The 27,279-nt window shown below is 41.8% G+C and overlaps 1 protein-coding gene across 1 annotated transcript in view; it reads right to left on the bottom strand.

Annotated features, from left to right (window-relative positions):
• col11a1a (collagen, type XI, alpha 1a) overlaps positions 1-27,279 on the bottom strand; it is an 88,761-nt gene that overhangs the window by 35,355 nt on the left and 26,127 nt on the right. Inside the window, exons 6-26 of the mRNA XM_038972671.1 lie at positions 24,674-24,832; positions 24,182-24,370; positions 23,800-23,910; positions 20,097-20,390; positions 18,662-18,715; positions 18,373-18,414; positions 17,997-18,059; positions 15,397-15,471; positions 14,770-14,853; positions 14,032-14,088; positions 12,988-13,041; positions 11,538-11,591; positions 11,156-11,209; positions 10,952-11,005; positions 9,337-9,390; positions 9,192-9,236; positions 8,444-8,497; positions 8,284-8,328; positions 7,241-7,294; positions 914-958; positions 493-546 (exon numbers count right to left, since the gene is read on the bottom strand). Coding sequence (XP_038828599.1) covers positions 493-546; positions 914-958; positions 7,241-7,294; positions 8,284-8,328; positions 8,444-8,497; positions 9,192-9,236; positions 9,337-9,390; positions 10,952-11,005; positions 11,156-11,209; positions 11,538-11,591; positions 12,988-13,041; positions 14,032-14,088; positions 14,770-14,853; positions 15,397-15,471; positions 17,997-18,059; positions 18,373-18,414; positions 18,662-18,715; positions 20,097-20,390; positions 23,800-23,910; positions 24,182-24,370; positions 24,674-24,832 — 1,695 coding nt within the window. The remainder of the gene's footprint in view (positions 1-492; positions 547-913; positions 959-7,240; positions 7,295-8,283; positions 8,329-8,443; positions 8,498-9,191; positions 9,237-9,336; positions 9,391-10,951; positions 11,006-11,155; positions 11,210-11,537; positions 11,592-12,987; positions 13,042-14,031; positions 14,089-14,769; positions 14,854-15,396; positions 15,472-17,996; positions 18,060-18,372; positions 18,415-18,661; positions 18,716-20,096; positions 20,391-23,799; positions 23,911-24,181; positions 24,371-24,673; positions 24,833-27,279) is intronic.

Genomic DNA, 27,279 nt, shown 5'->3' with positions numbered 1-27,279 from the left:
GGGAGAGATGTTTGGGGCACGCTACACTTTACTTCCTCATTTTGTGTGACAGCACATGAGATCGTTCAACCAATCTAGTTTGCTAGCAAACTAATTACCACGGTCATCATAAATCTCCCTTTAATGACTAAGTGTAAGTCGCTCTGGATAAGAGCATCTGCTAATTAACTCAAATGTCAATGTAAATGTACAAAGGCCCTGGGGCAAGCTAATCCTACTGTATATACTACAGTGTGTGGAATGTATATCTTCGGATACGGATATGTAGTGGTACCTGTGGGCTGCTATGTTAAAGCAAACGATGGCAGTCAACATTTCATTCCACCATCACAATATAGATCTTGACTAGTTACACTGCTTCTCAACAGTGTGTTGACTGTCACAGGTACTTGTGGCTTGTCTGAGGGCAATGGATGAGAGAATAGTCTGACAGGAGGGAAGGAGTGTGAGACTGAGCGAGAGGTGTAAACAGAATGACAGAATAGCACGTACAGGAGGTCCATCTGACCCGGGTAAACCAGCCAACCCCGACCTGCCCTGAGGTCCCTGTAAACAGAGACAGAAGGAGAGAAAAACACAGCATGGGTCAAAGGTCAAAACAACACTTTAACGACCTCCAGGACATAGTCAGTTCACCTCTGAGAAACACAACATACCTCTGAAAATAATTTGGATCGGTCACAGATCAGCTATTAGGTGCAATCTTTAACGTTTTGTGTAGACACTTGTATAAAGGGGGCTTACATTCAGTGCATTGAAAACCCTTCAGTGCAGTACTATGGTGAATAAGCACACTACATTTACATCCAACAGATCACACACTTTTACACTTTGTCTTTTGGGCCACTCACAAACACGGCCCTTTCAGGCCAATTCTGTTGACAGAGGAGTGAAGAGCAGAGCTTCAACTTACTTTTTCACCAGGCGGTCCGATGGGACCTTGAGGACCAGGAAGACCCTGCAGGACGGAAGCAGACCGACAGTTTCAGAGTTTGTTGCCATAGCGACACACACACACACACACACACACACACACACACACACACACACACACACACACACACACACACACACACACACACACACACACACACACACACACACACACACACACACACACACACACACACACACACACACACACACACACACACAGGCTAGCTGGGGTCATGGAGGGGGAATGGGGACTCAGTAGAAGGTGCTAACTGACATGCAAGGGTAAGAATGGTGGGACTGTATTCATTCTTGAGCGTGTGCGTGCACGTGTGTGTGTGTATATTTGTGCCCACGTGAGTGTGAACGTGTGTGTGTGTTTGTGTGTGGCAGAGAGAGTAATCTGAGGCTGTGCTGCAGCTCGGGGAGCTTGCTCCTACAGGTGTGTCTCTCTCTGCAGGCATTCCACAGACATGAATGAGATGCTTTCACCGCTTCCCTCAACCCCCCCAGAAAACCCAGGAAAATATTCCAAGAAAATCTCTCTGTGTGTGCTCTCTTTACCTCCAGGGAGAGAGAGGGGGAGAGGAAGTGGGGATGGGTAGAGGAAGGGAGGAAGGGAGGGGGGAAGCAGAAGAGGATAGAGGCAGAATTCAACTAATCCCAAAATGTGATGTAAATAATCATCAGAGAGCAGTATATTTCCATAAGCTCCTGATATAATACCTCATTACAGTGAGAATATTATCTAACACGTTTTTTTTTAGACATTACACACACAAATAAAAACTAATGATTCATGTGGGTACTGAGAGTCAATAGCAACATCAACCCTTTTTTGAAACATTTGTACATGTACGTTTATATGTATATATTTGGTCTGTGAAGACCGTGACATTGTCTGTAATGTCTGTGACACTATTGTCTGTAATGTCTGTGACACTATTGTATGTATGGTCTGTGATGTCTGTGATATTGAATGTGATAATATCTGTGTTACTGTCTAGGATGTCTGTCATGTCCAGGATACTATCATGTCTGTAATATCTGGGATACTATCATGTCTGTAATGTCTGTAATGTCTGGGATATTATCATGTCTGTAATGTCTGGGATACTATCATGTCTGTAATGTCTGTAATGTCTGGGATATTATCATGCCTGTAATATATGGGATATTATCATGTCTGTAATGTCTGTAGTGTCTGTAATGTCTGGGATACTATCATGTCTGTAATGTCTGGGATACTATCATGTCTGTGATGTCTGTAATGTCTGGGATATTATCATGCCTGTAATGTCTGGGGTACTATCATGTCTGTAATGTCTGGGATATTATCATGTCTGTAATGTCTGTAGTGTCTGGGATACTATCATGTCTGTAATGTCTGCAATGTCTGGGATACTATCATGTCTGGGATACTATCATGTCTGTAATATCTGGGATATTATCATGTCTGTAATGTCTGTAATGTCTGGGATATTATCATGTCTGTAATATCTGGGATATTATCATGTCTGTAATGTCTGTAATGTCTGGGATACTATCATGTCTGTAATGTCTGTAATGTCTGTAGTGTCTGGGATACTATCATGTCTGTAATGTCTGCAATGTCTGGGATATTATCATGTCTGTAATGTCTGGGATATTATCATGTCTGTAATGTCTGTAATGTCTGTAGTGTCTGGGATACTATCATGTCTGTAATGTCTGCAATGTCTGGGATATTATCATGTCTGTAATGTCTGTAATGTCTGTAATGTCTGGGATACTATCATGTCTGTAATGTCTGTAGTGTCTGGGATACTATCATGTCTGTAATGTCTGCAATGTCTGGGATATTATCATGTCTGTAATGTCTGGGATATTATCATGTCTGTAATGTCTGTAATGTCTGTAATGTCTGGGATACTATCATGTCTGTAATGTCTGTAATGTCTGTAGTGTCTGGGATACTATCATGTCTGTAATGTCTGTAATGTCTGGGATACTATCATGTCTGGGATACGATCATGTCTGTAATATCTGTTATATTATCATGTCTGTAATGTCTGGGATATTATCATGTCTGGAATGTCTGGGATATTATCATGTCTGTAATGTCTGGGATATTATCATGTCTGTAATGCCTGTAGTGTCTGTAATGTCTGGGATATTATCATGTCTGTAATGCCTGTAGTGTCTGTAATATCTGGGATATTATCATGTCTGTAATGTCTGGGATATTATCATGTCTGTAATGTCTTGGATATTATCATGTCTGTAATGTCTGGGATATTATCATGTCTGTAATGTCTGTAGTGTCTGGGATACTATCATGTCTGTAATGTCTGTAATGTCTGGGATACTATCATGTCTGTAATGTCTGTAATGTCTGTAATGTCTGGGATATTATCATGTCTGTAATGTCTGTAATGTCTGGGATATTATCATGTCTGAAATGTCTGTAATGTCTGGGATACTATCATGTATGAAATGTCTGTAATGTCTGGGATACTATCATGTCTGGGATACTATCATGTCTGTAATATCTGGGATATTATCATGTCTGAAATGTCTGTAATGTCTGTGATATTATCATGTCTGTAATGTCTGGGATAGTATCATGTCTGTAATGTCTGTAATGTCTGGGATAGTATCATGTCTGTAGTGTCTGTAATGTCTGGGATATTATCATGTCTGTAATGTCTGGGATATTATCATGTCTGTAATGTCTGTAATGTCTGGGATAGTATCATGTCTGTAGTGTCTGTAATGTCTGGGATATTATCATGTCTGTAATGTCTGGGATATTATCATGTCTGTAATGTCTGTAATGTCTGGGATAGTATCATGTCTGTAGTATCTGTAATGTCTGGGATATTATCATGTCTGTAATGTCTGGGATATTATCATGTCTGTAATATCTGGGATACTATCATGTCTGTAATGTCTGTAATGTCTGTAATGTCTGGGATATTATCATGTCTGTAATGTCTGGGATACTATCATGTCTGTAATGTCTGGGATACTATCATGTCTGTAATGTCTGTAATGTCTGGGATATTATCATGTCTGTAATGTCTGTAATGTCTGGGATATTATCATGTCTGTAATGTCTGGGATATTATCATGTCTGTAATGTCTGGGATATTATCATGTCTGTAATGTCTGTAATGTCTGGGATATTATCATGTCTGTAATGTCTGGGATATTATCATGTCTGTAATGTCTGGCATATTATCATGTCTGTAATGTCTGGGATATTATCATGTCTGTAATGTCTGTATGTCTGGGATATTATCATGTCTGTAATGTCTGGGATACTATCATGTCTGTAATGTCTGTAATGTCTGGGATATTATCATGTCTGTAGTGTCTGTAATGTCTGGGATATTATCATGTCTGTAATGTCTGTAATGTCTGGGATATTATCATGTCTGTAGTGTCTGTAATGTCTGGGATATTATCATGTCTGTAATGTCTGGGATACTATCATGTCTGTAATGTCTGGGATATTATCATGTCTGTAGTGTCTGTAATGTCTGGGATATTATCATGTCTGTAATGTCTGGGATACTATCATGTCTGTAATGTCTGTAATGTCTGGGATATTATCATGTCTGTAGTGTCTGTATGTCTGGGATATTATCATGTCTGTAATGTCTGGGATACTATCATGTCTGTAATGTCTGTAATGTCTGGGATATTATCATGTCTGTAGTGTCTGTAATGTCTGGGATATTATCATGTCTGTAATGTCTGGGATATTATCATGTCTGTAATGTCTGGGATATTATCATGTCTGTAGTGTCTGTAATGTCTGGGATATTATCATGTCTGTAATGTCTGGGATATTATCATGTCTGTAATGTCTGGGATATTATCATGTCTGTAATGTCTGGGATATTATCATGTCTGTAATGTCTGGGATATTATCATGTCTGTAATGTCTGTAATGTCTGTAGTGTCTGGGATACTATCATGTCTGTAATGTCTGCAATGTCTGGGATATTATCATGTCTGTAATGTCTGTAATGTCTGTAATGTCTGGGATACTATCATGTCTGTAATGTCTGTAGTGTCTGGGATACTATCATGTCTGTAATGTCTGCAATGTCTGGGATATTATCATGTCTGTAATGTCTGGGATATTATCATGTCTGTAATGTCTGTAATGTCTGTAATGTCTGGGATACTATCATGTCTGTAATGTCTGTAATGTCTGTAGTGTCTGGGATACTATCATGTCTGTAATGTCTGTAATGTCTGGGATACTATCATGTCTGGGATACGATCATGTCTGTAATATCTGTTATATTATCATGTCTGTAATGTCTGGGATATTATCATGTCTGGAATGTCTGGGATATTATCATGTCTGTAATGTCTGGGATATTATCATGTCTGTAATGCCTGTAGTGTCTGTAATGTCTGGGATATTATCATGTCTGTAATGCCTGTAGTGTCTGTAATATCTGGGATATTATCATGTCTGTAATGTCTGGGATATTATCATGTCTGTAATGTCTTGGATATTATCATGTCTGTAATGTCTGGGATATTATCATGTCTGTAATGTCTGTAGTGTCTGGGATACTATCATGTCTGTAATGTCTGTAATGTCTGGGATACTATCATGTCTGTAATGTCTGTAATGTCTGTAATGTCTGGGATATTATCATGTCTGTAATGTCTGTAATGTCTGGGATATTATCATGTCTGAAATGTCTGTAATGTCTGGGATACTATCATGTATGAAATGTCTGTAATGTCTGGGATACTATCATGTCTGGGATACTATCATGTCTGTAATATCTGGGATATTATCATGTCTGAAATGTCTGTAATGTCTGTGATATTATCATGTCTGTAATGTCTGGGATAGTATCATGTCTGTAATGTCTGTAATGTCTGGGATAGTATCATGTCTGTAGTGTCTGTAATGTCTGGGATATTATCATGTCTGTAATGTCTGGGATATTATCATGTCTGTAATGTCTGTAATGTCTGGGATAGTATCATGTCTGTAGTGTCTGTAATGTCTGGGATATTATCATGTCTGTAATGTCTGGGATATTATCATGTCTGTAATGTCTGTAATGTCTGGGATAGTATCATGTCTGTAGTATCTGTAATGTCTGGGATATTATCATGTCTGTAATGTCTGGGATATTATCATGTCTGTAATATCTGGGATACTATCATGTCTGTAATGTCTGTAATGTCTGTAATGTCTGGGATATTATCATGTCTGTAATGTCTGGGATACTATCATGTCTGTAATGTCTGGGATACTATCATGTCTGTAATGTCTGTAATGTCTGGGATATTATCATGTCTGTAATGTCTGTAATGTCTGGGATATTATCATGTCTGTAATGTCTGGGATATTATCATGTCTGTAATGTCTGGGATATTATCATGTCTGTAATGTCTGTAATGTCTGGGATATTATCATGTCTGTAATGTCTGGGATATTATCATGTCTGTAATGTCTGGCATATTATCATGTCTGTAATGTCTGGGATATTATCATGTCTGTAATGTCTGTATGTCTGGGATATTATCATGTCTGTAATGTCTGGGATACTATCATGTCTGTAATGTCTGTAATGTCTGGGATATTATCATGTCTGTAGTGTCTGTAATGTCTGGGATATTATCATGTCTGTAATGTCTGTAATGTCTGGGATATTATCATGTCTGTAGTGTCTGTAATGTCTGGGATATTATCATGTCTGTAATGTCTGGGATACTATCATGTCTGTAATGTCTGGGATATTATCATGTCTGTAGTGTCTGTAATGTCTGGGATATTATCATGTCTGTAATGTCTGGGATACTATCATGTCTGTAATGTCTGTAATGTCTGGGATATTATCATGTCTGTAGTGTCTGTATGTCTGGGATATTATCATGTCTGTAATGTCTGGGATACTATCATGTCTGTAATGTCTGTAATGTCTGGGATATTATCATGTCTGTAGTGTCTGTAATGTCTGGGATATTATCATGTCTGTAATGTCTGGGATATTATCATGTCTGTAATGTCTGGGATATTATCATGTCTGTAGTGTCTGTAATGTCTGGGATATTATCATGTCTGTAATGTCTGGGATATTATCATGTCTGTAATGTCTGGGATATTATCATGTCTGTAATGTCTGGGATATTATCATGTCTGTAGTGTCTGTAATGTCTGGGATATTATCATGTTTGTAATGTCTGGGATATTATCATGTCTGTAATGTCTGGGATATTATCATGTCTGTAATGTCTGGGATATTATCATGTCTGTAGTGTCTGTAATGTCTGGGATACTCACTTGTGTCCCTGGGATCCCCTGCTGACCCGGAGGTCCTGGCTCTCCTTGAGGTCCCTAAACAAAGACAGACAGATACGATCAATCTCACATGACAATGAACTAAGAGCAGAGCACGGCACAGTAGTCCTTATGTGAAGTAACCGGTGCCCACGCACATTGACTCTGTATATAGCCTCGCTACTGTTATTTTACTGCTGCTCTTTAATTATTTGTTACTTTTATTTTTATTTCTTGCTTCTACATTTTTTATTTAACACTTAAGGTCTACCTACACCTGTTGTATTCGGTGCGTGTGACAAAAAACAATTTGATATGATTTGAAGTATATTTGTATATTTTACTAAGAAGATGGAGACGTTTGAGGAGATGTTTGAGGGAAAAATCAATCAATCAATCAAATTGATTTATAAAGCCCGGTTTCCATCAGCCGAAGCCACAAAGTGCATCTGGTTTAAATAGTAGAGAAATAGTTGACCTTGGAAATAACTGTTGTATACACTGAAGAAACGGATAGTTCTGGACCAAACAAACAACTGTAACGGGCAGTCTGTTGCTAATCTGAACTGTAGGATTGCTGTTGTTGAGTTCGTCCTAAGCACTGATTTAGGACCAGATTACCTTTCCCAAATCCTATCATTAACCATTAGAAGGTTATCTTTCAAAACTGACCTAGATCAATGCTTAGGGGCAATATCACCCTACTCCGATGTGCTACATTGAGAGGCCCCAGCGGGCAGTCATTCTGAAACACATAGAGAGGTCACTGCCTGGCCTACAGTGTGACTGATGTCGCTCCTCCCAGTGCTCACAAACACACAGTTTGACCATTGACCTCTACAGCTGTGAAGTTTAAAATAGTGTTGGAACCTAGCCCAAACAACCTATCCTAAACACTGACACACTGTAGTAGACTACACTCCTCTCTGGTGACAAATAACGTATTGGTCAAGCTTATACAAACACTATATAAACCAGTTCTGGTTCCATCAGAGTGGGTGTTTTAGTTTAGTATCTGTGTGAGATAACGTTATGAGTGTTCATACCATGTTTCCTTTGGGACCGTGTGGCCCGTCCACTCCAGCGACACCCTGTGGGAATACAAACATTCAGATGAGTAGGAACTTCTTCTTCAATGTTGTAATATACAGGAGATACCACAGTGACAACTCTATCATAGGAAAGTATGTGTTAAGTACTACTTACAGGCTGTCCAGTCGGACCGGGTGGACCGCGGGGCCCAAGCAGACCTCTAGGACCCTAGAGACAGAGACAGAGACAGAGAGAGAGAGAGAGAGAGAGAGAGAGAGAGAGAGAGAGAGAGAGAGAGAGAGAGAGAGAGAGAGAGAGAGAGAGAGAGAGAGAGAGAGAGAGAGAGAGAAAAAGAAGAGTTTCAGGATCACACAAAGATGGTGGATAAAAGAAAATAGTTCACTCAAGCCATTTACCATTGTAAAAAATATTCAATGTTCCTGTCTGGGGGCATTCCCTCTTTCACCTGAGCATGCTTTCCCCCGTGAGCTCACGGTTCCTTCATAATACTGTATCTGGAATGCTCAAGTGAGATAGAGAACCGCTGCCTATGGTCTACCTATTGTCCCTTCTCCGCTTGCCTCACTAGTTCCACCCCGCCTACACCAAATACCATTTGCGTTTGAAATGTCTCAGTCTGGGGCACCCAATAAGTAGCCCAGAGCCTGGGCTCAGGATCACAGAAAACAATGTTGAAGTCATCTGTAGAACAAATGCCCAATTAAGAAACCCTGCCCCCTAATGGACTAATATGAATCATACATAAAATAACTGATACAGAAGTAGTCATGCTGTCAACCAGAGGAGATAGTAGGTCATAACAGGGTGGTTGAATACTTGTATTACTCAAATACCGTTGTGAAGTTACACTGTAGGGTCCTATTTATCAAACCTAATAGCAATTCAGTGGACGCTCTCTTACGCTCTCTCCAGCCAATCCCCTTGGCCCGATCTCTCCATCCTCGCCCTGCACAGAAAGGAAAAACAGTTAGTTTACACAGTAAGGACGGAGGGATGTAAATGATGAGGAGGAGTGAGAGGATGATGAAGGGGGAGAGGATACTCACTCTCTGTCCATCCTCTCCAGGGGCTCCAGGTGGTCCCAGTGGTCCTGTCTCCCCCTATGGGAGAGGGGGGGAGTATAGAGGGGGAGAGAGAGAGAGAGAGAGAGAGAGAGAGAGAGAGAGAGAGAGAGAGAGAGAGAGAGAGAGAGAGAGATGTGTGCTATTATTATAAAAGAAGATTGGGCCAGGCCAGCTGTAGACTTGAAGCCACTCACAACCTCTTATTTACGTCAGACTGGCTGGCTGTGCTGGCTGGCTGGCTGACTGGCTGACTCTGTTGTTACCTTGATGTTATCCAGGCCAGGATTAGCAACCGCACGCCCAGGCTGGAAATATCTGAGGCCTCCTAATATCTGTCTCCGTCTTTGTCCCTTCTCTCTGTTTCTCTACCTCTGCAGCCCAAGCTCCTATTTAGCCTGGTGGGGGACTTGTGTGGCTTGCCTCTTCTAAGGGCCCTCCAAGCAGACAGTACAGAACAGGACTGGCACTGGGAGTTCTGTATATGCACGTTGCCTGGCTATGTGTCTGGTGAGTAACAATATGGAAGAGATCGATATAAGAGGATCAATGTGTCCAAGGTATTTGTCCAACTCTAAGTCTAAATAATGCTAACATTATTTAGTGGTTTTTAAATGACCACTTCAAAGCCATTCAGATTAGCTCTACAATAATACAATAATATATATAATTCAGCATTTCATTTTCTGAATGAAGAACTTAGCTGATTGTATAATATCGCACATACAAAAACTCAAGACAGATTAATTCAGTAGTAACACCCACATGTCAAAGACATTTTAAAACTTCCAAAACCCCTGGTATTTCCAAAATCCCTTGTTCAGAGCCTAATAGCGTTGGCATTTTGTTTTAAGCCAATTTGGTTTTATCAAATAGGGCAACAGTGTTTTTACCCATAAGCCTATAAACGTCCAAGGCCATTTGTTTCTCAGACCAACACTAGTCTATTGTTCAATGATAGTCATCCAGTATGTACCCCCTTGATCACCTGCTGTGCTAAATCTCACTGTAATTTACCTCAGATCCTCTGGAATGAGTGATAATATTAGACAGAAAAGACCAGTGTTTTTGGAACATACTGTATTGTTGGCCATACTACGACCCATATTCTCTCTCTTTCACTATTTGTTCAAGCGGGTCGACGGGTTGAAGAGTGAAGGTGACCTCAAATCAGACCCTCAATCTAAGGATAGGAACTGGAAGTCATGTTTTGTAGAGGGAGAGAATAGGGAGATCCTGATCATTTTATGTCTGCTTCATGGGTCATTTCCCTGAGATAGTATGCAGGCTCTCAACTGCCTAAGGTACAGACGTAGGATCTTCATTTGAGCCAGTTTGCTACAGCACGAAAATAATCCTGCAGCAAAAAGATATTTTAATTGTTATGTGGATTATAATTAATGGACATTTTTGTAGGGGATGATACATTTTTTGTAAGGAAAATGTCAAACTTCAAAAGCCTTTTTAAACCTGAAATACAGTTTTAGGAAAGTTCTCCTGTACCAGGGTGATCAAATCAAGATCCTACATCTGTATTCCCATTTAGGAAGAGGTGAACATGCAGGAGCTTGTGACTTTGTGGTGACGTTACTATACTCACCCTGTGTCCCTTCTCACCAGGCAGACCGGGCAGGCCATCAAAGCCTCTGTCACCCTGTGGAGAAACAATGTGACAATGACCACCGAGTCCCAAGATGACACAGACATCATCCTGCATAAGTTTACAACACAGTATTGTGATCAAAACAGAACAGTCACACTTGACAGAGACAAGTGACTAGTAGACAGAGGTTCCCTCGTGTACCTTAGAGCCTGACTCTCCAGGCATTCCTCGGGCGCCATCGGCTCCGCCACGACCCTACAAGAGAGAGGGAGAGAGAGAGAGAGATAGGCTAAACATGGTAACATCAGGACCAATCAGGCCATGACATCTACCTGGAAATACAGCTACAGACAATTATGTCATCCACTGCCAGGTTGTCTTTTTTGGTTATTTTAACTGGATTTTAGCACATATCAGACATCTGTTTTTGATTCATTAGGATAAACCTCTCAGATCTCACACGGCACACACACACACACACACACACACACACACCACACACACACACACACACACACACACACACACACACACACACACACACACACACAAGCGCTGGATGAGGGTCACTCAGTTCACTTACCCTCTTGCCAGATTTGCCTATTTGTCCTGCAGACCCTTGGACTCCCCTGGGGCCCTGTGAATAACAAGTGATGATGGTCAGTTTCTAGTCAGCTAGAGAAAATTAACTGTATAGGTATACAGTCGTGAAAGGTGTAGGTATAGGTAACTGTAGGTGAGATATTGAGGTATTGGTAACTACAGTGAGGTATTGGTAACTGTAGCGAGGTACTGGTAACTGTAATGAGGTATGGGTAACTGTAGTGAGGTACTGGTAAACGTAGTGAGGTACTGGTAACTGCAGAGAGGTACTGGTAATTGTAATGAGGTAATGATAACTGAAGTGAGGTATGGGTAACTGTAGTGAGGTATTGGCAACAGTAGTGAGGTATAGGTAACTGTAGTGAGGTTTAGGTAACTGTAGAGAGGTAATGATAACTGTAGTGAGGTATGGGTAACTGTATTGAGGTATGGGTAAATGTAGTGAGGTATAGGTAACTGTAGAGAGGTACTGGAAACTGTAGTGAGGTACTGGTAAACGTAGTGAGGTACTGGTAACTGCAGAGAGGTAGTGGTAATTGTAATGAGGTAATGATAACTGTAGTGAGGTATGGGTAACTGTAGTGAGGTATGGGTAACTGTATTGGGGTATGGGTAAATGTAGTGAGGTATAGGTAACTGTAGAGAGGTACTGGTAACTGTAGTGAGGTATAGGTAACTGTATTGAGATATAGGTAACTGTAGAGAGGTACTGGTAACTGCAGAGAGGTACTGGTAATTATAATGAGGTAATGATAACTGAAGTGAGGTATGGGTAACTGTAGTGAGGTATTGGCAACAGTAGTGAGGTATAGGTAACTGTAGTGAGGTTTAGGTAACTGTAGAGAGGTAATGATAACTGTAGTGAGGTATAGGTAACTGTAGTGAGGTTTAGGTAACTGTAGAGAGGTACTGGTAGCTGTAGTGAAGTATGGGTAACTGTAGTGAGGGATTGGTAGCTGTAGTGAAGTATGGGAAACTGTAGTGAGGGATTGGTAACTGTAGTGAGGGATTGGTAACTGTAGTGAAGTATGGGGAACTGTAGTGAGGGATTGGTAACTGTAGTGAGGGATTGGTAACTGTAGTGAAGTATGGGGAACTGTAGTGAGGGATTGGTAACTGTAGTGAAGTATGGGGAACTGTAGTGAGGGATTGGTAACTGTAGTGAAGTATGGGTAACTGTAGTGAGGGATTGGTAACTGTAGTGAGGGATTGGTAACTGTAGTGAGGGATTGGTAACTGTAGTAAAGTATGGGTAACTGTATTGATGGATTGGTAACTGTAGTGAAATATGGGTAACTGTAGTGAGGGATTGGTAACTGTAGTGAGGGATTGGTAACTGTAGTGAAGTATGGGTAACTGTAGTGAGGTATAGTGTAGAGTATCACTGTGAGTGTGTTAAGTAGTCTACAGGTATATGTTTAACCTCTCACCTGAGGACCAGGGTCTCCACTATCACCTTTAAGTCCAGCAGAACCAGGAACACCCTGAGATAGAGATGGACCAGTGAGAAACACGGACACAAACCTTAAGTCAGTCAGGCTTGACCATAACTCCACACAGCCAGTAAGGTGAGTATATGTTTCATACAATGAAACAGCAGATGGCGACATTTAGCTGTTAGTTGACGCCTCTTGTATTGTGTGAATAGATTCATTGACATGTATTGTGTGAATAGATTAATTGACATGTATTGTAGAAAAAAGGAAAGGTTTATTAAACAACGTTACAAAACCATTGTATAGAATTATATCCCAGGCAAAGTAATAACTTTTTATCTTCATCTGTTTTTAAAAGGATTTAGATAGGATGACTGTAAGTGTGTGAGTATCTTTAATCAGGACAAAAGTATGTTTCATCTTGAACATCTCCACGAGTCAGCTATCTAATCGGCACCAAAAATGTATTATTCAACAGAGATGAATGTGTATGAAAGTGAAAAAGTGAATTTCCTTTTGGGGCTCTAGAACTTAATTGGGTATTTTTGGGGCATATACTTAAGTCTAAAATTGTGGGGTTCTATTGCAAGGCTAGGTAGAACTTTTAAAGCACCTTACCGGTCTTCACGCCTGAAACATTCCCAACTAGTGATTTAATAATTACAGCCAAGTTTTAAGAACTATCATGAACTTTGTGGTTTTAAAGGGGAAGACCTAAGGTAGACCTATCAAATGAACACAAACAAAGGGAAATGCACTAGAATTATAAAAAGAAGCTTCAACCCTCTAATCTTGTTCATGTATCATCTCTACTCAGGGACCTATATAGCTGGTTAATAGCTCAGGATGGTAATATGGAGGAAGATAACTCATAGGAAGGGTGAAAAATAGCGGTGAATTGTGACATAATACTTTGTAGGTTTCTGACAGGGCAGTCGATGACCTGTGTTCACCATTCCTTACATGAGGTGGAAAGACTTAGCAAGAGGGACGTGTTTGGCTGTGTGTGTTATGACGGGTGGAAGAACTGAAAATTACCACTGGACCGGATCTTCCTGTGAGACCCATTGGACCTGAGGGACCTCTCATGGCGAGCTGTGGGGTAGACGGCGGGAGGGTGGAGGGGGGTGGAGAAGGGAAGGGATGACAAATCACCAGACAGAACGAGACACCCTCCATATGTCACAGCGCCCCACAGACATCCTAACATCCTAACTCAAACACTCTCTTATAGCCCACTACTACTCTTCCTTTGTGGTGTCATGGGTCTACCGTAAGTGAAACATGGTGATGCAATGGCCTACACTTGTACAAGACCCAATCCTTTTCTTCTCTCTCTCTCTTTCCTCAGTCACCTGTTGGTCTGTTGGGATGGCCCACCCGTGGGTCATGAACTCCTGTAGTATTTTTAAATGCCTCCTGCATCTGTCCAAACAGGCTGTGGTCCTGCCTGTAGCCTGCTCAGCACCTCTCTCAGGGCCCCCCACCACTCCACTCCCCCCTTCCCATGAACCACAGCTGTGAGAAGACATACACTTATAACGAGCAAGATAGCTGAAATGCCAATGAGGTTCTCTTTTTAATAAAAATATATAATAATTTCAAGAGAGATAGCTGCGCCAGTTTTACCCCTCCCAAAGGCTACACTGGAGCCGCTTGGCCTCCTTTGGCCCACTTCAGCCCTGGTGTACTGTTTGGCCTGCTTCGGCCCCCTTCGGCCTTCTACAGTCATGGCATTCGGGCCTCTTTGGCCAATTACGGCCCTGGTGTACTCACTCTAGCCTGGGAGAGGATGGCCTGGGCTTGGGCCTCCTGGGCAGACACCACGGGTCCCTTCTCTCCGTCCCCTCCAAAACGGAACTGTCACACAGAGAAACACAGGCCTTACAAAAGACAAATCACAATCATGCTGCGTGTGAACAATGAACATCTAAATATCAATCAAGGATATGGACCAAGAAAGACAACATATGGATCCAGATCAAGCAAGACAACATATGGATCCAGATCAAGCAAGATAACATATGGATCCAGATCAAGCAAGACAACATATGGATCCAGATCAAGCAAGACAACATATGGATCCAGATCAAGCAAGACAACATATGGATCCAGATCAAGCAAGACAACATATGGATCCAGATCAAGCAAAACAACATATGGATCCAGATCAAGCAAGACAACATATGGATCCAGATCAAGCAAGACAACATATGGATCCAGATCAAGCAAGACAACATATGGATCCAGATCAAGACAATCAATCAATTCATTTATTTTTTCCCTTTTTACATCAGCAGTTGTCATAAAGTGCTTTACAGTTGCCAATACATTTAAATACTGGTAGATATTAGTGTTTGTTGGATTGTATGTATTAAACATTATGTCAGGTCTGGTACTTACTGGCAGCATCAGCATGGTACCCGGAGGACCTGGTAAACCGTCGGCTCCTGCCAGACCTGCCCGCCCTGCGGGACCCTTGGAAAAGGAGTCACAGAGAGGAGGTGATAAATCAGAATGAACAACCATCAGGATGGAAAGATGCCATGCTAGAACATGCCCAGAGAGAGAGGGAGGGAGAGAGAGAGAGGGGGGGGAGGGAGAGGGAGGGAGAGAGAGGGGGAGAGAGAGGGGGGGGTGAGAGAGAGAGAGGGAGAGAGAGGGGAGAGAGAGAGAGAGAGAGGGAGGGAGGGAGGGAGGGAGGGAGGGAGGGAGGGAGGGAGAAACAAACACACTATGTTCACCATTCAAAGGGAAAATAAAAACATCCTCATCATCATTCTCATCCATCCATCATTACAACACCAGAAAGATAAGGAGAGGAGAGGAGAATAACCTCACTACCAGGTGGCTGGAAGGGACTGTACTCCGCTGGAATATCTAGGAATGTACTGTAATAACTACTTTACCATATGTACTTGAGTAAAGTATCAGAGCAGAGGACTCTACAGCAGACCAGGTGATTATCCTGTCCTTTTGGGCTGACCCATTTCCTTCACTTACACTGACCACAGAGTGGTGTCATGTTGGGTGGAACAACATTTGCAGCTGAACAAAGACGTAATCATTTATGGTACACATGGCAAGTGTGTACTTAGTCTAGTTATGTGAGGTGTTATAGGGAGGTTGGTTAGAAGTGTATGGTATTACACCCTGCTCAGGGACAGAGTAGAACATAGTCTGAATATAAATCCTCTTTGGTTCAGGAATTGTGATTATTAGGCTAAATGAGTAAGCATCAATATGAAATGATCATTTTGAGCAGTAAATATAACTATACACACACATAGGGATAGGCCTACACAAACACACACAGTGAATGGCAGAGGTGTGTTTGCCCAGGGACGGTTGGCATCATTAGCATGCCTCTCCATTCCCTCCTCACACAAGCAGAATAACCTGGCCTCTCTGTGAGCCACGGCTCTGTCCTCTCTCCAAAACCATTCCAAGAAAAACAGAACAAAAATGTTAAGTTTGCCACTTGTTAAATGTTTGCTTTTAAACCAGAAATGCATACATGGAAACTAAAATAATATATTGGTAAATTACTCTCAGCTACTGATTTTATGCTATTACTATTGCCAGTACTAATTATGTTCAAGAATATTAAATGAAACACTAATTATTCTATTGAAACATATTTTGTAATTACTGAAATATATTCGCTAATTCGCTAATTCATGAATTCGTTAGTTCGTTCATTCTTCCAATCATAGAGCAAACTGACATACTGCAACCTAGTGAATTACAGCACATGTATTACCCTGTTCCACGGTCGATTACAATGATCACTAATACCTGGTCTGAGCACACAACTTTATCTTACTATTCAAAATAATTTGGTTATGTAGGAATTGAGGAAATCAAAGTGTTGTGACCTTAACCAAGTACCTCAACCGTCAGTCTGTGGTGAGTTAAGAAAGGAAGCCATTTCTAAGTATTCCTCCACAGCTTAATGCTGATTACTAGTGTCTGTTAATAGCAGGCTATAACACTCATTAGAGCATCTCAGAGTAGAAGTGCTGATCTATGACCAGGTCCCCCTTGTCCATGTAATCATATTCATTAGGATCTAAAAGGCAAAGCTGATTCTAGATCAGCAATCCTACTCTGAGATAATTTATACAGGGCCTGAAAACACAATATGATGACTTTATACATGGAATCAGCTGTACTGTTGGAGCTAATGAAAACCAGACTTTAACCGTCTGTGGGTTTCCCCTCCTCTCCACCCTACAGTCATCCTTTCATCTCTCTCTGTCTCCCTAGTTCTCCATCCAGCTGCACATGCCTTCTCTCTTCTCCCTTGCTGTTTCATCCCCCGCTCTCTCTCCCTCTCTCTAATTGAATGTTTTTCAACGGTCTCTTCAGTCTCTGTTAATGTGTGTATATATTCATGTGCTACAGTCATTTCACTGTAGACCATTTGTAGTCATTGTCAAACATAAAAACTACAACCACTAGATGACTTAAACTGCCCTCAGATAGAGACGGTCTTATGTGACAGGACCACACAGATTGACCATGACAAGACAAGGGACACAAACCTCCCTTGTAAAACTACTGTGTTGCTTCCTGACTTAGCCCCAGGAAGCAACAGAGTTGACGACAGACCTGACAACCCTGACATGGGAATTCCCCACTTCACTCCTCCATCTTTCTTCCTCTCCAGCTCTCCCTCTGCACTTTCTTTCTCCCAGAGGTCGCACACACACACACATATACGCACACACATTCACACATGCTTACACAGAGAGAGAGCGCGAGAGAGAGAAATAAAAAGAGATTGAGAGGGAGGGAGGGATAGAAAGAAATAGAGAGCCAGAGAGAGAGAGTGTGAGATAGATAGAGAGAGAGAGAGAGAGAGGGAGAGAGAGTGAAAGACAGATAGAGAGAGAGAGAAAGCAAGAGAGAGAGATAGAGAGAGAATAAGGGGGAGAGAGAGAGAGAAAGAGAGCGAGAGATGAAGATAGAACGAGGAGTATACAGGAAGAGAGACTCACCCTGTCACCAGGATCTCCAGCAACACCAGGGGGTCCATGCAGACCTGAGGGGCCTGGTAGACCCTACAGAAACACAACCCAGTCAAAACAAGGCACAGCAATGTTGTTACATAGGCCTGAATCCTGACTTGAGATAGATCCCTATACATTGAGGTTGACGCACAAATCATGTACAGTATGCTACTTAATAGAACATTTTCATTGAGGTTTGAGTAAAGATCTGTCCCATTCTTTTGACATCCTAAATGAAACCATAGTTCACTACATTAAACCAGAGCCCTATGGGTCCTGGTCAAAAGTAGTACACTATAAAGGGAACAGGGGGTCATTATGGACGTTCCCATAGCCTCAGGATGAATAGATATGTGTTACTCACAGCTGGGCCTGCAGGTCCAGGAGGTCCTTCAATCAGCATGCCCTAAACATGATGGACAGACAACATAAATTAATAAACGGGACAGCAAGGAGAAACACAAACATGGTGCAGCAATTGCCACAGCACTTACACAGCACTACACAACACTACACAGCACTACACAGCACTACACAGCATGGAGGAGCACATTCATTAATAACCAAACAGTTATTTCAACTTCCTGTATGACACAATTTGTTTGGGTACACGTATTCCCTCAACACCGGCAGTGTTGTGTTTGGGGTCTTACAGGTTCGATCACAGCGGGTTCGCCCTTCTCTCCTTTCTCCCCACCACCAGCCACCTGTGAAGATAGGGAGGACACCTGTATGAGCTTCTTCATATGGAGCTACAGTCACTGGATCAATGACCAGCGGGAATGGGCGGAATGATGGGGTGAGAAGAATAAAAGAGGCAATTCCACGAGCAAAGAAGATCTTATCGACGCCGCGGCGTATAGGAATATGATATTTGTTACTATAGTATAATGCTAAGGACAAAAGTGTAACAATCGTGCCAATCCAGTATCATATTCTTATATGTACACACCAGATTTAATAGAGTGATGTGTGATGAGCTAGTCAACAACTACAGGAATGAAGGAATGAAGAGCAGAGAGAGAAAGACAGAAACAGGTAGAACATGTTAGTCTCAATGAAGGAGGATGGATCAACATGCATGAAATGGAAAGCAGTGGCATTGCATTCATATGGATCACATGGGACCGTGTGTTAGGATGACTGGATGAAACATACAGGGAATCAACACCAATGACTTGGTTTTAATATATAACATAAGTGACAAGGCAAGTATACGGAGTAGAAGTCTCCTGCCATGAGAGCTTCGGCCTGACGGTCTCAGACACTAACGGCCATGGGCTCTATGATTTCCTGTCTAGAAGACATTAAAACAGACATAACTCACAATGGAAATGTGGAGAGGAAGTGGTAGAATTCACTGTCTTATGGTTATTTACTTCTGTGGTAGGTTGATTGGGCGGTGGATTCTACAATTTTGTGTTCTCCACTGAGCTAGTCACACATACTGCTCAGTACGAAACCCATTTCTGTACTGGGTGTCTGTTTAGCAGGTGAACTCGATAGGGTCTAAGCAGGGTGTGTGTGAGCTGAGAGTGGGTAGAAGAGGTTATGTGTGTGTGTGTGTGTGTGTGTGTGTGTGTGTGTGTGTGTGTGTGTGTGTGTGTGTGTGTGTGTGTGTGTGTGTGTGTGTGTGTGTGTGTGTGTGTGTGTGTGTGTGTGTGTGTGTGTGTGTGTGTGTGTGTGTGGTAGGGGGTAATTGCTGTTCCCTCAGACCAAGGCTGTGTTGAAGTTAAGTCGAAGGCAAGCTGTTACCTAAAAATGTCATGCACTTTCCTTCTCCCTATCGGACCAACCCCTAAAATGTCTAGCCCATCCAGACAGTGGGACAGCGCAGGCAGACAAACGCAGACTGGGAAGGAAGGTGAGGTGGATGATTCAAGCTAACACAGCCTCCACACAGACAAACAACATGACAATGACAGACAAACTCCCCATGCCAAGACAAACTAGAGCCACAATGCTTCTGAAGTGAGAGAGTTGGGATTTCCATAACCACAGCCCGTGGGCCGGGTTGGGGCCCCACGGCGCACACCCCTGGTTCATGCACACACCCCTCAGTCGGGGGGCGAGGGGTGCCATACTTACGGCAGTCTGGGTGAATTCCTCCGTTTCCGCGGGAACCCCCAGCCCCACCTCTTCTTCAACAGTATCCATGTGGTTGGGTAGCTCAGCGGCCACATTTCCATACTCATCATACACCCCATACTCATACTGCTTATTGTCCAACACGCCCCCTAGGTCATACTCCTTAAAGTCATACTCGTCCACTCCGGGGTCCACACTGTCCAGGCCAGCCTCGGGGGCACCGGTGGGCTCCTGACTCAGTGGGGCGGCTCCAGTGACAACATAGTCACCAGCAACAATCTCCTCCTCGACAGCCTTATGTTACCCAAGCAGCGGAGCGTTGAGGGGATGAGGGAGGTGGAGGGGTGAGCAACGGAGGGAACAGGGTTGTTAGTCAAGCAGTTAAGTCATAGTTAGGTAGAGGAGACTACTGTCTATGTAAAGCCTTAGCAGGTCAAAATGAAATGAGCATGGTGACCCATGGAGAAGGCTATGGTAATGTGGTAACACCTTATTTAAGTCCCATTTACCCTTGTGGAAATCTATATGTTTGTTGGTGAGATATTGATTAAACTTTATGATAGTGTGTAATTATAGTCTAGCCACATACTGTTACTCTGTAAGTCATTACGTTGTAGACTACTACGTCTATTACAGTGAAACAAACTGGTGTCTGTTACTCTCTAATGTCTATGCACTGTAGGTGTGACGTGCAACAGATATTATCATTGTCCAGTGTTGACTTCAGGCCTAAAACAAAAAGGGACAAATAAAGTGTTACCTTGATGACTTCAAAAAAAGCATTATCAATTTAGATGATCGAATTTACGTCAATCAGTCAAGTCTAAGACAGACTTTAGGTTATTTCAGTCTTTAGGTTATTTCAGTCTTTAGGTTATTTCAGTCTTTTTTGCACAAACATAATACATACCATCAGAATATCAATATATGTACAATGGTGAAAAAAGACTGAAATAGATGAAGTAAATCTGAAATGACACTACAAGCATATTTCATAAATGGTCAATCTACAATATAGCAATGTGCAAAAATGCAGAGTACATAAGTGTACCAGGGATTTGATGTTCAATGCAGAGTACATAAGTGTACCAGGGTTTTGATGTTCAATGCAGAGTACATAAGTGTACCAGGGTTTTGATGTTCAATGCAGAGTACATAAGTGTACCAGGGTTTTGATGTTCAATGCAGAGTACATAAGTGTACCAGGGATTTGATGTTCAATGCAGAGTACATAGGTGTACCAGGGTTTTGATGTTCAATGCAGAGTACATAAGTGTACCAGGGATTTGATGTTCAATGCAGAGTACATAGGTGTACCAGGGTTTTGATGTTCAATGCAGAGTACATAAGTGTACCAGGGATTTGATGTTCAATGCAGAGTACATAGGTGTACCAGGGTTTTGATGTTCAATGCAGAGTACATAGGTGTACCAGGGTTTTGATGTTCAATCCAGAGTACATAAGTGTACCAGGGTTTTGATGTTCAATGCAGAGTACATAAGTGTACCAGGGTTTTGATGTTCAATGCAGAGTACATAGGTGTACCAGGGTTTTGATGTTCAATGCAGAGTACATAGGTGTACCAGGGTTTTGATGTTCAATCCAGAGTACATAAGTGTACCAGGGTTTTGATGTTCAATGCAGAGTACATAAGTGTACCAGGGATTTGATGTTCAATGCAGAGTACATAGGTGTACCAGGGTTTTGATGTTCAATCCAGAGTACATAAGTGTACCAGGGTTTTGATGTTCAATGCAGAGTACACAAGTGTACCAGGGATTTGATGTTCAATGCAAAGTACATAAGTGTACCAGGGATTTGATGTTCAATGCAGAGAACATAAGTGTACCAGGGTTTTGATGTTCAATGCAGAGAACATAAATGTACCAGGGTTTTGATGTTCAATGCAGAGAACATAAGTGTACCAGGGTTTTGATGTTCAATGCAGAGAACATAAGTGTACCAGGGTTTTGATGTTCAATGCAGAGTACATAAGTGTACCAGGGATTTGATATTCAATTTACTAGATGATGTGGATAGATACCAAATGTTTATCATGTGACTGTATTATTTATGACATACTCTGCATTTGGCAAAGCTCAACAACCACTATCTGACAGCACTGTCATAACGAGTGATCGTTGTGGATTTCGCTATGGAAGCCAACAAAATGGATGTCATGACACAGGTATCTGAGCTGATAATATCAGACTAAATTTAGTGAGGGAGAACCAGATTTTGGCATGTAGGGGAGAACGGGGGAAGATGATCCAGTGGGCCCAGCTTACTCCATTCTACCCTATGGTCAATTTCAATTATATGCAATCAAGGGCAAGATAACCCAGTGAAATCACATCCATGTGGAACATATTGCTACTGCAGTAACACAGTGCAACAAGTATCATCTGTGAAGATTCCTCTGCTTGGTTGATCATAGTTCTATTGGTGCGATTGGGAGAACTATTCATCAAAAGCTGTGCAGCGGGCTGGCCATCTACGGCTGAGCAGGGGTGATTGCTGTGACACCCATATCTCACTGGAGACAGAACACAAACCCCTTGTTTAACTCGGCAGAAACTTGATGGCTAGAAGGAGGGGCTTGGTTCTCCACAGAGAGAAATTTGCCCTTTTATGATTGGCCATTGCATACTGTCAATCATGGGTAAGGCTGCAAATCAAATCGTTTCACCTACCTACTGTACCATCAATCTCATACAGAAAAGTACACCACTCCTAAAAGTAAAAGGTACATTTTGTCCATGAAGTAAACACCAAATGTGACTTTGACGATTGGATTTAAGATTATTTTGGTTTGGGATGCGTCTGAACGCAGACTGTGCTGCAGTGTATATGGAGAATCCATTTGTTGGCCCTCTAAACTGGCGACATATTGCTTATTTTACACCCTGTGTGGTTTCTATTTCACAAAAGGCCTCTAGCAAAGTCTTAGAGCCACACAGACTAAAGAAAACATTTATTTTCTTCTAATCAAAAACAATAATGAAATATATTCCTATCATATTTCTCCTTTCAGCTGTGACCCAGTTTATTTCACAAATAGTTCTTATTGCTTGTCATATAACTGGTACTGTGAGTATACCAGAATAATATAAATGGCCAAAATACTGTATTTGGAATACCATTATAATACCATTATAATACCATTACCATCTAATAGATCAATCTATACTGAGGCAGGCAGATAACCGAATATTATTTCAATGTACAAAAATTATCCAGCAATTAATCATTATCCTATAAGATGACTGTTGATGAAGTGTAATGTACATACATACATACATACATATTAGATACTGCAGCCTTAGCCAGAATTGAATTGAATAACAGAAAGCTACACATTATTTGCTTGGCAATCCACTGAGACTACATCATAGGATGCAAAATGTACTTACAGGTCAGTGGATAGTACTAAAGTGGATTGAATAAAGCCATGAATGACAGATTGTTGTAGCTTTCTGATGCTTAATAATATCCTCTATCCAACAGTTCTGCCATCCCCCAAAAAACACAATGTTCAAAACAGAACAATTACATTTGAATTGTTTTGTCTTTGTCATTTCATACCAGATACTTCCTTTGGTAATATGTCTTCCTGGTTTCTTTTACTCCCCCAAAAATGCTCTTTCTTTCTTATCGTAAAAAGTAAATAAAAAAAAACTAAATATGAAATGTAAAAAGTTACCTCGTTTGGTCCACTGGTGGCAATGGGAGACTGAGTTTGAGTACCCTCTACAGTTCCGTAGTCAAGCTCACTGTCAGTATACTCAGTGTATTCTCCGTCTACATTGTTTAGCTGAAGTTGTGTCACATCGAAAAGGAAAGAAGAAGAAGAAGAACATAGAAGCGGGTTAAAACGGAACGAGCACAACACAAGGTGTTATTTGCTTGGGCCTGTCCAGCTGGCTACAACTCTGCTGGGTCTACAGAGACAGTGTAGAAGGGGGGGGGGGGGGGGGGTTAGGTATAGCTTTCAGTCTAGCATCACAGATTTTCCCCAGAAAACGTCAGAGGAAAGATCTGGATGTGATCTGATGTTTCTTTACTGGTACTGTTACCCCTAATACTCTGTATCGGTGTAGTTCCGGCGCGGTAGCTTGATAGCCATGATAGCCATTCATCTGTCTCTTCTTCTTAGCGACCGCTAACTTTTTAGCTGCAGATTTTTTAGAGGCCTGGAACTTTAGGGGCTTAGCCTTAGACTTAAGGGACTTTCGGGTCCTCTTCTTTTTCATGTAGACACTACGTTTCTTTCTCTGGAAGAAGGTTATGGTGATAGAAGAACAAGACAACACATAACAACATTGAGAAGTTGAAGAGGTGGGGTTGAAAATAAACAACAACACCAGAAATTGTGGGATATGTTTTCAACCTGAGCTACAAACTGAACATAAGACAAACATTCAAAGCTGGCATTCGCCGTGTGAGAGCAGAGGGTTGGTCTTGTAGCTATGAATACAAGTTTGATTGATACATCAAGACATACATTAGAACAGTCAACCAGAAGAGTTGGGAAAGGGAGGGCATAAGAGGTGCCACAATAACTGACAATAAGACACCACAGGACAAATAAGCGTATTTTTCTTTCTTTTCAGTGTTTCATTTACCTGAGGGTCACTACCCGCCTCGTACTCATCTGTTGGAACATTCTCTGTCTCTCCTTCTACTTCAGAGTAATCATAGAACTGAGTGTAATCTAAGTCATCAGCAGTAGTGTACTGAAGGGGGAGAGGGAGAGATGTTAGGATTAGCATGTTAGCATTAGCATTAGCATAACAGAGAACTCCTTTTCTCCCAAAAAATATGATATAAATATAATATGTCCGTCGTGGACATATTATTAATTAAAACTGTAACAAGTTACATTCATTAGATTGCATTATTCACAAACAAATATGAATAATATTGTACAATGTAATAATTAGCATGGCATATTGTAAGTCATCAAAATGTTGTCTCCAACGATATGCTGTGTAGCTTTTCTGCCAATGAAAAGCTGATGTGTAGCTGCACAGCATGAGACAATACTTTGCTATTATAGTAATATCATTTAGGAGCGATAGCTAGCTCTTAAACAATACATCTGCACGGCAAGGTTAGGGTTAAGCATCAGTTGGCCATTGATCTTTAAAAGGATGGCTAACGCTCCAAAAAATGGAAATAAACACTAAGAACAGCAAATGATGGAAACCACGTGAGAGCTACAGATGTGTAAACAGGTGGGGTGTGCAAGCTATTAAAAAGCTCAGGTGTACATCAGGGAAAGCCATGAGAACAACACCAGCTGCATTTAATATGGCAGGGCTTGGTTAATGGAGCTTCGCCGTCATAGCAGCGGTTTCAATTCCATCCTATAGCACCTACATCTGAAGCAGAGTAGATTAAAGAGTGGGGTTTACTGAATGTGTAACTTCCTGCTAGTTTTGATTTCCCTTTCTTTCCCTGTGGTTATCTGTGGTTTATATGTGGTTACAATGAGGAGCTGCACGTGTGACTGGCTTGCTCTCGTTAACAGCATCCCCAGTGAACATAATAAAACACTATCGTATGACTCAGAGGAAGTGGAAAGTGGAGAAGGGATTTATTAAATGAACAGAGGCAGTAAAACTCTCTCCTCATCCTGGTAGTTATAGGTGGGAAGACTGAACATATTCAAGTGCGTAATCAATGATGAGCTATGTATACTGACATATACATTTGGAGTAAATTGTGTACTGAATATACATTACATTTTACATTATCTGATGAAACTCATTGTTTTGATAACATTGTATATCAAACAGTCAGAGGTTTAACTTGACTGTTTGACATGGGGTTAAAATAATTGCATCCTTCACAGATGAATCAGGGTTAGAACCCATCCAGCTGCATAGCTGATAATGGGACTGATGAGATGTCTTCCATGGGCTCATAGGAGAGAGAAAAAATAGAGAGAGAGAGAGAGAGAAAGAGAGGGACACAGAGAGAGATAGAGATAAAGGGAAAGAGAGAGAGGGGGGCGGCAGAGAGAGAGAGATATAGGGAAAGAGAGAGAGAGAGAGAGAGAGAGAGAGAGAGAGAGAGAGAGAGAGAGAGAGAGAGAGAGAGAGAGAGAGAGAGAGAGGGGAGAGAGATAGAGGGGGAGACAGAGAGAGAGAGAGACAGAGAGAGAGAGAGAAAGAGAGAGCGAGAGAGGGGGGGGACAGAGAGTGAGAGAGAGAAAGAGAGAGAGAGAGAGAGAGAGAGAGAGAGAGAGAGAGAGAGAGAGAGAGAGAGAGAGAGAGAGATATAGGGAAAGAGAGAGAGAGAGAGCGAGCGAGAGAGAGAGGGGAGAGAGAGATAGAGGGGGAGACAGAGAGAGAGACAGAGAGACAGAGAGAGAGAGAGAAAGAGAGAGAGAGAGAGGGGGGGGGCAGAGAGTGAGAGAGAGAGAGAGAGAGAGAGAGAGAGAGAGAGAGAGAGAGAGAGAGAGAGAGAGAGAGAGAGAGAGAGAGAGAGAGAGGGGGGGGGGACACAGAGAGAGAGAGAGATAGAGGGGGGAGACAGAGAAAGAGAGAGAGAGCGAGAGAGAGAGGCCACATGGAGGATCCCGTCCAGGTGAGTCGGCAGATTTACATCCTGGCACCACTCAGACAAGACACCAAGAGCAAGGCACTCTGAGTAAATACTGGACCCTCAAGGAGACTGGGGGGGTCATTAATATGTACTGTCAGCAGACTGTTAGAGAGCTGTCCCTCCCTCTCCTGTGGTCTCCCCTGTTGTTCTATTGTGGGTTTCTAAGTGTTTTTAATAGGTGTATAAATGACTCATTTATTTATCTGTGGATAACACAGATGTCATGTATCGCTTTACAGGACAGTGTTAAGGCACGTGGATGGCTGTGTTCTGTGTTCTGTTCCTGCGTTTTGGCTCTGGTGCTACGGTGGATCTGTGAAACGCATTAGACGAACGAGCCATAGAACTCTCCTCGCCAAAGTGGACACAGACATTGTGGCATTTCAATAATTTCCACTGTGGTCCAATTCAAAGAAAAATACCTGTAAGGAAATTCAAGAGCAAGTACCTCAAGAGTGTTCTGAAAAGATCATTAGGTGTTGTACTGAGATAAGACCCTCATGGCTGGAGGAGACTTCAATCCCCTTGCTCCTTCCTCTATTGACGTTAAAGGTAAAGGAAGTAAATACCA

The sequence above is a fragment of the Salvelinus namaycush genome, chromosome 33 (assembly GCF_016432855.1).
Source record: "Salvelinus namaycush isolate Seneca chromosome 33, SaNama_1.0, whole genome shotgun sequence".
NCBI lineage: Eukaryota > Metazoa > Chordata > Actinopteri > Salmoniformes > Salmonidae > Salvelinus > Salvelinus namaycush.
This window is presented reverse-complemented; position numbering and strand designations above follow the sequence as displayed.